The following is a 14,530-nucleotide window of genomic DNA, read 5'->3' as shown; positions in this document are numbered from 1 at the left end:
GTACACTTAACTGTACCGAAGGTAACGTACAGTTCTTAAAAATTACATTTATTACTACACTTATCATTACAAAAACTGTTCACATCCACTTATCACTGGAACCCTTTTCAGACTTGTCTTGTTTAATTCAAATTATATCCATTTTAAAATTATTTGTCTGGTGGTCAAAAAAGATCCAAATTAACTGATTTCCAAATTATTCGGGTCCGAATTACAGAGGGTTCACTGTATATCTATTACCAGATGCCTTAGTCCCATAAGGGGTAGCCACAACTAAATTGCCTTTAGGTCATTCAGTCCTTAGCCATTGGCTGCCCTCCCCCCAACTCACACCCAACTCCTTCATATAGCTATCTCTTCACTCCATCCCTCCATCTCATTCTTCGTCTCCCTGTCTCCCTCACTCACAGACACCCTTCTAGTCAGTCTCTCAATCTCCATCCTTATTATATACATAAACTACAATTTTTTCTGCTTATGCACAGTATGTGAAATCAGATATGGCAATTAATGATTCATAACTAGGCTCAAACTTCATACAGAATCAGCTACTACTGATGAATAGCACTATTCATGAGCTGTCATTCTTGTTTCAGATCCTGGACAAAGTTATGAAACTTATTGTTATGAATATCATTTAAGTAATCCATAAATAAATTCACATCCATTGAGAATCCTGGTATAGAGAACTCCACCAAGAGATCTTCCAAAACTCTTCTAGTATGCTTAATTAGTTCATCAAGAGAAAAGCTGCATTCCTGGAATGGGTAGTCCTTATGACACATGACATCACATGAGCACTGGGTGCATATATATGATATCAAATACCTGCTCTCTCCAAATCCTTTAATGTAACTTGCAATCCCACTGTATACTTTACGTTCCAGGGAATGGACGTTTTTGCACCTAAAACAGTACTTGGACATCTTTTCAAGGAGCTTCCTTTCATCAGGCTTCGTTATTTTAGCAATTTCATAGAGTGGAGCCAGGCTGTGGAGAACCTCCTTGCCTGCAGTGAGAAGGCCTCTTGACTTTGCTAATGAAAGAAACTCAATGCAACTTTTTGAAGATAAACTGAGCTCCATGGCAGTTTTCTCAACTGCAGCCAGAAGAGTCTCCTCAACATTCACAGTCACACTGCCAGTCACAGACTGCAGACGGTGCACCACTGTTGCAAGTTCCCATACTTGGTCACAACTTTTCAACTTTTTACTCAGTTCTTTATCTTGATGAAGAAGTGTCATTAGAAGCGACACCTCTTTTGTCAGACGTTCTTGTGTCACATTAGTGATAGCTGATGAATATGCTCTATTCTGGAGTCCTGTTAATGTACTGGCTGAAAGGGGCATTAAGCCCTCCAAATGTGCGAAGCATTTTTTCAACCTCTTTATCCCCTGTTTCCAAAAGGCTATTTCAAAATCGGAGGAAACTTCTGTTAATACTGAAGTGTTGAGCTGGAGCTGAAGCTTACTTTTTATTCCAGTTTGCCTCAAAGTTTCAAGAACTGGAGAACTTTGCAAGCTGTCTGCAAATGTTACAAAAGTAACAATATGATCTGCCATACTCTCCCCAAACTGCATCACAAAGAATTGCAATAAATGTCTTTCTGATATTGTCAACTGGGCTGAGCAAGAGGAAACAACTATGCCAATGGCATGAATGGGGAAGTCACTGCTGGTCAAAAGAGTTTTCAAACCCTGGACACAAGTGTCTGACTCCTTATTCATATCAGCTGTTAACCCAGGTGTATCAATGATGGTAAATGGTGTATCATTTTCATGAAAACAAAAGGCGTAAGCAGTGACTGATTTTGTAGTGGGAAGGCCATAACTGTTGCTAGGTACTACTTCAAACAGATCTCCTGTTCCTTTGTCATTTTTAAGGTAATTTGCAGCAATATTTACCAAAGTAGTCTTGCCACTTCCTGAAGCTCCAACAAGCAACATAACTTTTTCATTTTTCCTTGGGTCTTGAATGCCATAGCACTTCTTAGTTATTCCACAGATATATGTTTTTTTGGTATATGGCTCTAAGGTATGCAGTTTACTGGGTTTTATCTTGTCTCCAGTGGATCCGGAACTGCTGACAGATGCAAATGTTCTGTGCTCGCTTTTTTTCATGGAGGATCGTGTCATGTAGCCCACGTTCACTGTCTCTGCTGTGGTCACTTTCTTCTCTGTTGCTCTTGATTCCAATTTCTGTGCTGCTGACATTTTCTCCCTTGTTGCTCCATGTTTCCTTCCTGTGAACACTTCATCACCTGTTGCTCTTGTTTTCTGTGTTTTGGTCAATTTCTCCTCTGCTGCACTTGGTTTAGCTGTCTGTGTTGTGGCTACTTTCCCATTGGCTGCACTTGGTTTTGCTGTTTGTATTGTTGTCACTTTCTCCTCTGCTGTTCTTGGTTTCTGCATTATGGTCACTTTCTCATCTGTTGCTCCTGGTTTCTGTGTTGTGGTCACTTTCATATTTGCTCTTGATTTCTGTGTTGTGGTCACGTTCTCATCTGTTGCTCTTGATTTCTGTGTAGTGGTCTCTCTCTCCTCTGCTATTCTTGGTTTCTGTGTTGTGGCCACTTTCTCATCTGTTGCTCTTGGTTTCTGTGTTGTGGTCACTTTCTCATCTGTTGTTCTTGATTTCTGTGTTGTGGACACTTTCTCATCTGTTGCTCTTGGTTTTTGCATTGTGGTCATGTTCTGATCTGTTGCTCTTGATTTCTGTGTTGTGGTCACTTTCTCATCTGTTGCTCTTGCTTTCTGTGTTGCGGTCACTTTTTCATCTGTTCCTCTTGATTTTTGTGTTGTGGTCACTTTCTCATCTGTTGCCTTTGATTTCAGTGTTGTGGCCACTTTCTCATCTGTTGCTTTTGGCTTCTGTGCTGTAGCCACTTTCTTTTCTGTGGTCACATTCTCTGCTGTTGCTCTCAGTTTCACTGTCTGTGCTGAGGCTTTTATTGGCTCCACTCCTCCTGATCCCATTTTTGCAGTAGCATCTTCTAATTTTAAGTGGTTTTCTCTCTCCTGCTTGATATTTTCCTGATCAGTCAATCCTGTACAAGAATTTTGGTAGGTTTTGGATTTTTGGTCATCTGGTGTAGAATATTTGACAAGTCCAGAGTTTGGGTGCAGCTCTTGAATATGAAGTGGTAGTTTTAGGAACTCTTTAGATCCCTGTATTACATCATCAGCAACAGTTTTAATTTCAGAAAAGCCTTCAGTGTTTTGTGCAACTGCTTCTACACTTAATGGCTTTGCTGTTGCTCCCTCATCAAAGGTACAATAATCTTTGGAAATATATTTAGAAGAATAACTTGTACTCATCAAACCATGTGCCACATCAGATGCATCACTCCTAGAGAGTGCAATGTTTGATGAGTATTTTTTATCAATCTCAGCTCCTGATGTTGGCCACTCTTTTGATTTTATTTCAGTCTTTAAATTTGTGCCCTTTGGCATCAATCCAAAGACTGGCTTTGGGTCCAGAAGAGTAACAGTTTTTTTTATATGCCGTTTGCTGTCTGAATTTGTCAGAAGACAGCAAAATTGTTTAGCACATTCCTTGACTGATGTTATCTGGACATAACTCTTAGGGCTTTCCCACAAATAAGCAATCCTAAAGTGATTACTTAATTCCTCCGATATTTTATTACTGTCAAATAAGTCTGTCAGCTTTTTAGAAATGTCATCAGAGACAGGCTGATGAAATATAACAATCATGTGGATGGTACACTTGGTTGTAACTGAACTTACAACACACTTCACTGTATCCTGATCAACATGACAACCTCTCAACATAGTTGTATGGCTGCCAACAACACTGACAAAAGAACTAGTGTTCATCTCAGTCAACTCCTCTGGCCATGTCAGCCCTGCATCCTTCAGAGCATGGATTGTTGAAGTAAAAGTGTAAGTTGTTTTATTAATGGTTTTCATACGAACTTGGCTGGATGGAGGGTAGTACATTTTTGTGTAATGCGAGTAGGTCCACCCTGGAGCTACTTTCTCATCAGCCTCAACTTCCAGTTCTCTGTGAAAGACATTGCTGGATCAGGATTTGAAAAAAAAAAAAAAAAAGTGTTACTTTTTAAGTGCTAATAATCACAACTATAATTATACAAAGCAAATACCATGTGGTACTTCATAAGATATACAGTATAACTATAATTTCTCATCAAGTGATACTTTACATCAGAGATTCCAATATTTTAAGGCCCCAAATTCACTCAATAATTATTTATTACTTCATAACCTACCACAACTTTATATTGACTTATCATCCCTCCATGTCCTCTCCCTTGACTGCATTCCAAGTTAAAGGAAATAAATCTTCCCTCTATAAATGAAATGCCCCCCAACCTGGACAACCACACATTAGATACCTTTACAAAAGCTCACACCTATTTCCTTAACAAGGAAAGATTAGATTATAACCCAAATTAACTTATTAGAAGCATAAATCATTCTATGCATACAGAGAATTAAAATGTGTGAAAACACAAGAAAGTACACCCAAACTGGAAGAATTATATTCTATACCATCACAACTTCGCTTTCCTATCTGAGGTTAGGGTGAAGTAATGACAGAGAAGAAAAAAACTGATAGAATTAATCAGTTCTTTGCCCAATTAATTGGACCACATGCTCATTCACTCACCATTTAAGCCCCTGGACTCCTGACTCCACATTTGGAAAAGTTATTTGATGTGGAGATAAAACAGAATTTTTTCATATAATTCACAGCACTGTGAATTCAAGGCACAAATATCAACACTGTTACTTAGTCATATGTAACTTAAAGACACACGTATCAATACTGTTACCTTGTAATACCTTAATAAGACTAGATTTATATAACAGAAAATGCAAATCAACCACAATTTGCCACAAAAAGCATGAGAATAAAATTAATAAAGTAATCTCAACTTCTCCTGTTCAGAATGTCAATGATGATGATAACCAATAATCTTAGGCTTTCAGATACACATTGTTATCTTATTCCAGGTGTTATTCTATTATTATCACTACTGCATAACATTACACTTCTGAACCATCACACTAAGTTTTTCAACAACATAAATCCAAGAATTTTGGAACGCAAAACATAATTTATACTCCTGATCCATTCTGGTACAAACTAACAAGCATCTACGAATCCTAAAGATGAGGCAAATTAGTTACTGGTACGTTCCTGAACACCGATACTTTACAGACATACAAATGAAACCAAGAACTAGACCCTTCTGGGAATAATGTGGCATTCTGATAAAACTGGTTATTGAACTTTACCTGAAAAATCTAAAAGAATACAAAAAAAAGCACTAGCAAAATGTTAACAAATGTTTTAATGACAGAAAGGATCAATGATACCCACACAGGCAAAATTAATAATGTAATGCTGATGTTAAGCAACTTATCATTAGTATATTATACTCATCAAGTGATCCAGTTTCACCAAACAGGAATGAGAATAGACTATTATTGTATAGGAATACAGATATATACTGTACCTATGAAATAATAATAATAATAATAATAATAATAATAATAATACTGTAATAATAATAATACGATGTAATGCTGCACTCGGGTGTCTGCCCCTTCCTCTCCTCCATCCTTCTTTCCTTCCATCCTCTTCTGTCTTTCTTTCCTTCATTCTTTCCTTGTCCTTCTGCCTACGGGTGACTTTTCACCTCCCTCTTCTGTCTTTCTTTCCTTCATTCTTTCCTCTTCCTTCTGCCTGTAGGTGACTACACTGAGTGACAAGCCAAATGGTTTCCTGTACACCAGGAATCCAGGTAACCATATAACCAAATTTTGGCGCCTGGTAGTTTAGTGGGTAATTACTGCACTCCAATTGGATTGAGCTGGGGAAGGTTTATATCCAAAGGGTGGTTGGGGTTTATTGCTCAAGTAATGCCACTCAGGGATGAGTGAGGCTGGTCACTCTCATATTAAATGTCAGGACCAACTGTCTAGCCCCGGGCTCCTACGCTCCTCATGGGGCAACGTAGGATTGGATGATGGATAGATTTATGGATGGATAATAATAATAATAATACATGCAATAATAATAAAAATTATCATACCATCATGCACACCTCCTTTCTTGCCCCAACGTGGAGTGAAGTAGAGGTCCAGAAGGCCAGGGAAAAACTGACAGTATGAGATACTGAGTAGTCAAAGTTGCTCAACTGAATGGGCCACACTCCCATTCAAACCCCCAAATTCCCGATTCTGACAGTATGAGATACTGAGTAGTCAAAGTTGCTCAACTGAATGGGCCACGCTCCCATTCAAACTCACAAATTCCCAATTCTATCTGATAGCTCAAAAAACATTCCACACATAGTTTCACACTCACATAATAATCTGACAGTCAATTTGATGACTGTCATGTTAAAATGGGGTGCCAAACTCTGGTCATGTATTCCTCTGCACAAAATCCATGTAGCCAGCTTGATCTCGTCAGTTCCCTTGCCTTGCTAACCCCAATACCTCTCTTCCTCACACAATCATTTACTATGTCTATTCACTTTTTTCTAGGTGTACCACACCTCCTCCCATTTTCAAATTTGCTCAGATATACCTTTTTCACCACTCTATTCCACACCCAATTCTCACCACATGGAAAAATCATCTAAGCACTCACTTCCAAATGGGCATCCACAGACTTCCTTATCTCCATTTTTAACAAACCACATTATTACTTATCCTATCCACTCTCTGCACTTCATACACAATTCTCAACAGTCCCGTATCCACTGCTTTTACACCTGACTTTTCATTTTCATGTCATACCATAGTCTCACACCTTTATGTTCGAGCAGGCACTAAAATGACTTCATGCAAGCCTCTTGCAGCCACCACACTCAAACCTCTCCTTCTTATCGAGGCTTTTATAGCACCAGCCATTTTCCTTCCCTTTGACACTCTACTTTCCATTTCCATTGGACATATACCCTTATTTTTCTATTACTGCACCTAGGTACTGAAACTTTCTTGCAAATTTGTCTCCTTCTATTCACCATAACATCATCACCTTCTCTCTCAGCAACCTGCACCTTCCGCTTCTCAATATTTACTTTCAAGGCATGATGCTCACAGACAACTACAAAACTCTGCACTAATCTACCAAACTCTTGTCCACTACTTGCAGGCATCACTACATCATCTGCATGCATCAGATTTAAGATAATCTATCCTTTACCATTCATTACTAATGCCATCCCTCTCCCCATTATAACAATAATAACAATATGCTAATATGCAACCAAATTGAACTGAAGTGCTTTACATTGGCTAAACATATAATGTTAAATGTTTAAGTAAATAACATAAAAATCAAAAAAATATATATCATAATATCAGTTCTGCACTTTATAAGACACATAATAAATGCTATCTCACCTCAACTACTTCATATTATGTGTGAAAACTAAAACAGTATAATCAACAAAACATAATGACCACATAAATACACTCATACTTAATAATCACATTCTTAACCATAACAGAGCAAAAGACTGAACAAAATATACACCTAGTAACAGTGGAAATATATATTGCTCTTCTCTCCAGCAGCAACATAGAGTTAAGTAACCATGAAGATCATTACATGTACTAATATCTTAACAGTATCACTGGTAACACCAAACTTGAGTAATATTACAAACTGTACATCAGCATTAAATACTGCCAATATCTGTTAATTTTGAGAACATCAATGGAAATATTATATCAACCAGGGATAACAACCTGTACTTTAGCATGTAGCAAAAACATACACAGGTAGGATTCCCACACATATCTACAATCACTTCCTTGTAGTAGCAGTAGTTGTTCCCCAGGCAGTCTGGCCGAACAGCCCTGAGTCACTATGGATGGCCACGGCCGAGACCGGGCTTTCCCACAGAGCTCTCAAGGAATGTATGCTGTGTTATTGGCACAGGTGATTGTGTGAAATGCATGTCTTCCATAATGTGCTTAATAGTATGGGATGCTGTGTTGCATCCTGAACAGGAATCAGGGATGGAGTCATCCAGCCTCTCCTGATAACTCAAAAGGGATTGATGATGCACACATCTCAGCCTGGCCAGGTGGACCTTGTCCTTACGAGGGAGGTAGGATTCAGAAGGGTGGATATCAGGAGGCCAGGCATGTAGCTGTGTGTTGTCTTTGAGTGACTAAATGGAGTGGCGAGTGATTTAAGCATGGATGTGCTTCTGGAAGCTGGTTTGAGGAGGGAGAGAGGGCAGTATTTCTGTATGATATCACATGCTGGGGTGTTGTTTTGATGTTCCTTGGTGTGTGTGGATGTGCTGCCATGTAGTGTAGTGGAAGGTGTGGATATGTGGAGGCTGTGGCAAGAGTTTGTGTGCCTCTCATGTCTAGATGATCCCTGACTTTGAGGACTTTCATTTCTTGGTGTAGATAGTCTGTAGGTGTAGCAGCTATGCAGACTGTGAATATTTTCAGGGCCTTGTTCTGTATGGTCTGTAGGGTTGTAGTGTGTTTCAGTGAGGTTAGAAGTCCAAGCAGGGCTTACATAATTCATTGTTTGTATACTGTGAAGGTGGTTTCTTTGCTGTGTCCAAATGTTGTATGGGCAAGTGCCTTCAGGGCACTGAGTCTTGTGTTACTTTATTTTTAATGTTTGTGATGTGTTGTTTATATGATACTGATGTAATGTATGTTACACCAAAGATTTTGTGTGTGTGTGTGTGTGTGTGTGTGTGTGTATGTGTGTGTGTGTTTGTGTTCATGCATGTGTGATAAGGGAGTACTGTTTATGGTGAGGTGCGGAATGTGACTATGTTCTGTTGTCCAGTTTGTGAGAAGGGTCACTAGATTTGGCTGGAGCTATTGTGAGTCTGTTTGTGGTAAACCATTCACGTAGTGTGTTGAGGTAAGGTTGGAGGATGTGTGCAGCTGTATTTGCATTATACTGTGTACATGTAAGTGTTGTCATCTGCATAGGAAGCTATGCATATCTGTGGTGTGTGGGGTGTGGGTATGTCGTGCACATATAATGTATGGGTTAAAGAGTGTAAGGGACAAAACAGATCCTCAGAGGATGCTGTCTGTGAAGTTTCTGATGTTCAATGACTGACTGGCAAATGTTACATATGCACATCTGCCTGCTAAATTGTTTGTCAGCCATCTTTTTGTGTTATTGTGCATGTTTGTGTTGAATATTTGTTTGTGAGGTTGTGATGGGGGATGGCATCAAAAGCTTTGGTAATGTCTAGTGTGACTATACTCAGTTTTTTTTATCGAGGCGAAGATGCACTTGACAGGTTGGAGATGATTGGGTGAATGCAACATTACTTCATAACCTCTTTACTCATTAGCATTATTAATTGACATAAGATATATCTTGGGGAGAAATCTGGGTTAGTAAATACGTTACTCAGACACGTGCATACAGCCAATCATCACCAACCTGTTGTGCATCTTCGCCTTGATAATAAAAAAAAAATGAGTATTGGAGTGTTCTGTGTGGTGGCCTAGCTGAATTCATACCATCAGGAACTCTTTGTGTAAGGTCTACTGTATAAGAAGAGTGTTTGTGGAGTGTACAGGCCTAAAACCATGTTGTGATGGGCCAGGGGGATGTGAGGTGTTGCTAATTGTTAATACCAGCCGTTCAGTGACTTAGGAGGGGGTGCAGAGGACCGTGATGGCTCGGTGTAAGGAAAGTAACGTGGGATCTTTGTTGGGTTTGGGGAAAGTGATGATGGTACCATGACTCCAGATGTTGGGTATTATGCTGCGTGAGTAGCGAGGGGAAGACCGAGGATGAGGTGGAGGGATGGAGTTGAGAGGTATATGAGGGAGGGGGGAGTGGGTTGGGAGGTGGGTAGTCAAATGGTGGGTGACAGAGCGACCTGGAGGAGTTTTGTCTGTGGCCATCCTTTGCGGGAGTAGGGCATCGGGCTATAGATAGACAGATAGATAGAGTAGCTGTTGTTTGATATGTTGGTGGGTGCTTGTATGCCTTGTGGTCCAAGGTGTTTAAGGTGTATGCTGCTTGTGCTCTCTGAGCCACAGGCAGATGAATGCTTAAGGTTGCTAATGATATGCTTTGTCTGGTTGTAAGTGAAGGGTGTGAAGTCTGGGTCTGTGTGGATCAGTCTCTTGCATCGGATGACACGTCGGTCATCACGATGGGGGTTTAGATGGCTGACGCATGAAAAGTGACTGTAACCACTGTTTTTGCAAGATAAAAAAATCAAAGTGAAATCATCTGTGTCTCTAGTTCTTCCTGCAAAAACAAACGTTATGACAGGGAATCTTCAAAAATATGTATGAGAATTCCAACACTCAATAAAACAAACATCCTGTCAAGTGCTGGGACATGACAAAGTTATACCTTCTCAGAATTGGAAAAAATAAATTTACCTCAAATCCATGAAAAACAATCCTGGCATTTATAAATGCTTCCATGGCCAATGTGACTCCTTGCAGTCAGTAAAAATCCTACTTGCTATTCTACTTCAGTCACCCAGTATAATTATTATTATTTTGTTTTTTACTGGGCAAACCACAGGTATCATCTGCCATATAAATCAAGGGTTATGTAACTGTCAGTGCCAATCTCTTACACTACACTTGTCAAACAATGATATAAATTAATTACCAAGTTATGATTTTATTCTGCATATGCTCATATGCAGTCAGAGTTGAATGTCATTCCAATTACCAGTAAGCCTTTTCCATGATCAACTTCACAAAGTGAGCAAAACACTACTGTACTTGAACTCCATTCCACAATTAACCTAAACACACACTCATGTACTGTATATGCATACTAACCATTGGACTTAAATGAAAATTTACCATTCTACTGCTTCTCAGTCTTCAGAAAAAAATCTTAGTGATTTGTGCATTCATACATGTACACACAGGCAAATGCTGCTCCTTACAAAATGGCTCAAATATTCATCAATGCATTAATAAATGAATGGTATTTATACTGTGTTACACAATTTACCACTTGCAGAAAGGTAGACTCGAGTATCAAGTAATCCTGGATGGACAGTTCTCTTACAATATCTGACACCTGGTTTCTTGTATGTTGGAGCAACTTGTTCAGAGTGAGATGCGTGTGTTCAATGGTTTTTGTTTTCTCAACAGAGTTGCTTCCGTATCCATGAAGGTTGCCATCACACTCGCAAACTGTACATTTATATGCTAGGAGTGACTGCCTTCTATTAATGTATGGAATGGTAAGCCCTTTCTCCTGTGTAATCTTTAACTTATGGTCATCGGAACAGCCATGGCAATACATTGTATAGGTTGCATCACCTGAATGAGCGTTTTTCATTCTATTAATCTGTGTCAAGGCCTTATCATATAAGGGTGCAATACTGCAAAGAGTTGCTATTCCAGCACATACCAAACCCCTTGATGGCTCCAGAGAAAGCATCTTTACATAGTGTACTTCACTTTTGCCAGTTTCTTCACAAAGCTCCTTCAAGTATTTTACCAATGTAATCTCCACTGGCTCTGTGTTAGAGGACTGAGCAAACTTGCTATAATTCAGAGCTGTAGCTACTTCCCACACAGCCTTACTGGCTTTTTGGACAGTTTCTTGTCCAATATCAAAATGATCTTTGGTTAATGCTATGAAGGCCTTCAGTTCCAGTTTCAAATCTTTTTCTGCAGCATCAACAACTTGAGCAAAATAAACTTCCCTTTGCAGTGATTTTAAAGTGTTGACTGAGAGTGCTGGCAGCTCCGAGAGTGCTTTCAAACACTTCCTAAAACTCTTGCACCCAATTCGCCAATAGACTCGATCTAAGTCATCAACTTCCTCAGACTTTGTGTTGCTTAAAGCAGAATTATTGAATTTCAAAAAAAGTTTGCAATTCACACCATAATTTTTCACTGCTTCAACTATAGGTGGATTCTCCTGATTATCAGAAAATGTAACAAATGTGATAATGTGATCTTCATTTTCCCTGCCAAACATTGTTGACACATAATCCATGATGAGGCGTTCAGAGGATGTTAGACGCACTAAGTGAGCCTGTGCCACATATGCAATGGCATGTATTTCAAAATTCTGAGATGCAAAGTTTGCCAGGAAAGTTTTCAGTGAGTTTACATGATCCCTCACCTCTGCTCCTGACGAGTCATTAAGTCCTGGAGTGTCAATGACCGTGATTGGAGTTTCATCTTGTTTTTCACAGAATGTGTATGCTGTGATGAACCTAGTGACTGACTGGGCAGAACCATAACTAGAGGCAACATGAACTAGCTCTCCATCTGCCTTCTTGTTGCCCCGAAAATAATTAGCGATAAAGTTCACCAGTGTTGTTTTCCCACTGCCAGATGCACCGAGGAGGAGGATTGTTTTTTCCTTTACACTGGATTTAACTCCATAGTACTTCCTAGTCATTCCACACAAGTTATCTTCCTCGACTGGAGGAATGAATACTGACAACAGATCACTGTTCTTACTATCTTCAGGATCAGTTCTTTGTGCCATGGATTTTGTTTCACAAACAACAGTTTTAGGTTTACCTACAGTTGAGCTCTTAAAAGGAGAAGGATCATAGTCATAACACATGATGTTACTTCTGGTGCTAGATAAAGATTTACAGCTTGATGCTTCAGGTACTCTAGGATGAGCAAATACTCCCTTCTCTGACTCAGTCAATGTATGGACAGCACTGCACGAATCAGGGATATCTATGGTCTGGAAAGAACAATCAAGTGGTGTACTAATGAGCGGACTATCACTCTCTGTGCTACTTTTTCTAGGGAAATTTTCATCTGCAACTTTACCATGAATTCCAGTCATGGATAAACTCAAGTTTGGCCATGGTTTCTGTTGAGAGGTCTTGTGCATCCCTGGCAAATCACTCTCTTTCTGTGCATATGAAGTCTTGTGCATCCCTGGCAAGTTATTCTCTCTCTGTGCATATGAAGTCTTGTGCATCCCTGGCAAGTTATTCTCTCTCTGTGCATATGAAGTCTTGTGCATCCCTGGCAAGTTACTCTCTTTCTGTGCATGTGAAGTTTTGTATGTCTCAAGCAAGTAGCTCTCTTTCTGTGCATGTGAAGTTTTGTATGTCTCAAGTAAGTAGCTCTCTTTCTGTGCATGTGAAGTTTTGTATGTCTCAGGCAAGTAGCTCTCTTTCTGTGCATATGAAGTCTTGTGCATCCCTGGCAAGTTACTCTCTTTCTGTGCATGTAAAGTTTTGTATGTCCCTGGCAAGTAACTCTCTTTCTGTGCATATGAAGTCTTGTGCATCCCTGGCAAGTTATTCTCTTTCTGTGAAGTCTTGTGTGTCCCTGACAAACTACTCTCATCTTCATTTCTGCCTTTGCCACTGTGACTCTCATCTTCAATTCTGCCTTTGCCACTGTGATTCTCATCTTCATTTCTGCCCTTGCCATTGTGGGGTTTTGCTCTGGTTGCAGGAAATGAATATTCATCTGATGTTTTCCCTATTTTGCTGGAGGGCTCTCCACTATCCAAGTTACACTCACAATTCTCTGCTGATACCATCTTCAGGTCTTCTAAATTACTACTCTTGCCAACTGCTGGTGTGTTTTTCCATTTGGTTACTGATGTGTGTTTTACTTGCTGACTGGGGGAAGATGACTGAACAGTATGCCAAGAGCTTCTCTGTGGACTGCTGTTTTTAACAGCAGAGGCATAAGATGGTGGGGATGATGTCACAGGAGTCATGACTATGGCAGTGCATGGATATAAGCTAACATCAGAAGCCACCAATATACGAACAAATTCTTCCAGTGCATGTTTACCTATGGTAATTGTTTTGGCCTCATGATTCTCTGCATAGATATATGCAGCAATCAATGCTGAATTACTGACAATGGCAGGCAAAAAATTATAAGATGCATTGGATAACATCTCATTCAGAGCTTCAGTCAAACTTTGCACATGGTAATCATTAATTTCATGTTTTAAATGCAATAGCATATCTACATTATACTCTTTCTTTACAGACTTTACAATATAATGTTTACTGCTGGGCTGAATTCCCACTCCTCTTCTCTCAACAAGTTTTCTTCCTTTTAATAGTGCCACATTTTCATTTTTCAATCTTTGAAAATCTTGTACCCAACGACTCTTCCAGAAACTGCTTGTAGCATCACAGAGCAAATTTTCCACATTATACTTCTGCCATATGTCAAATGTGAATATTGGGGGACTCTCTTCAATCTTGATTCCAGCCTCCTGATTAGGCCTGAAGGTTGACGACTGCTTATCAAATATCCATCCTGGACATACTTTAGGTCCACAACAGCTCACTTCTACTTCTTCTGGTTCTCTAAAAAGTAAATGATAAAGCACTGTATTTATAGGCTAAACAAGCAATACAGATAGCATTAAACAATGACCACTATATTAGCATAAATGCTTGTACTAGTACAGTTGGTAAAATACACTTTATTCTCATTTGCTTCTGCTTTAGTTGAAACAGATAGGAATTAAATGTTACCAGTATTCTTTTTCTTTTCCTCCTCACAATCACAACCAGTAATTTACTGCAAAT

The 14,530-nt window shown here is 39.4% G+C and overlaps 3 protein-coding genes across 3 annotated transcripts in view; all 3 read right to left on the bottom strand.

The window, feature by feature from the left end:
* Positions 1–14,530, bottom strand: part of LOC145399939 (uncharacterized) — a 152,693-nt gene that overhangs the window by 1,859 nt on the left and 136,304 nt on the right. Inside the window, exon 2 of the mRNA XM_080272454.1 lies at positions 114–2,906. Coding sequence (XP_080128580.1) covers positions 582–2,690 — 2,109 coding nt within the window. The 5' untranslated portion in view covers positions 2,691–2,906 and the 3' untranslated portion in view covers positions 114–581. The remainder of the gene's footprint in view (positions 1–113; positions 2,907–14,530) is intronic.
* EMC1 (ER membrane protein complex subunit 1) overlaps positions 2,901–14,530 on the bottom strand; it is a 63,876-nt gene continuing 52,246 nt past the window's right edge. The window contains exon 19 of the mRNA XM_080272453.1: positions 2,901–4,023. The gene's annotated coding sequence lies outside the window, so the exon portion shown is untranslated. The remainder of the gene's footprint in view (positions 4,024–14,530) is intronic.
* Positions 10,897–12,635, bottom strand: LOC145402046 (uncharacterized). The gene has a single exon (XM_080274145.1). It carries the CDS (start codon positions 12,568–12,570, stop codon positions 10,930–10,932), a length of 1,641 nt encoding a protein of 546 aa, XP_080130271.1. The 5' UTR covers positions 12,571–12,635; the 3' UTR covers positions 10,897–10,929.

Source organism: Coenobita brevimanus, chromosome 6, assembly GCF_032717465.1.
Source record: "Coenobita brevimanus isolate Jiangsu-jjx chromosome 6, ASM3271746v2, whole genome shotgun sequence".
Lineage (NCBI taxonomy): Eukaryota > Metazoa > Arthropoda > Malacostraca > Decapoda > Coenobitidae > Coenobita > Coenobita brevimanus.
The sequence above is the reverse complement of the archived record's forward strand: the minus strand, read 5'-3'. Positions and strand labels throughout refer to the sequence as shown.

Coding starts and splice junctions, on each gene's coding strand:
- LOC145402046 (XM_080274145.1), bottom strand. CDS start 12,570: ATGTGTTATGACTATGATCCTTCTCCTTTTAAGAGCTCAACTGTAGGT.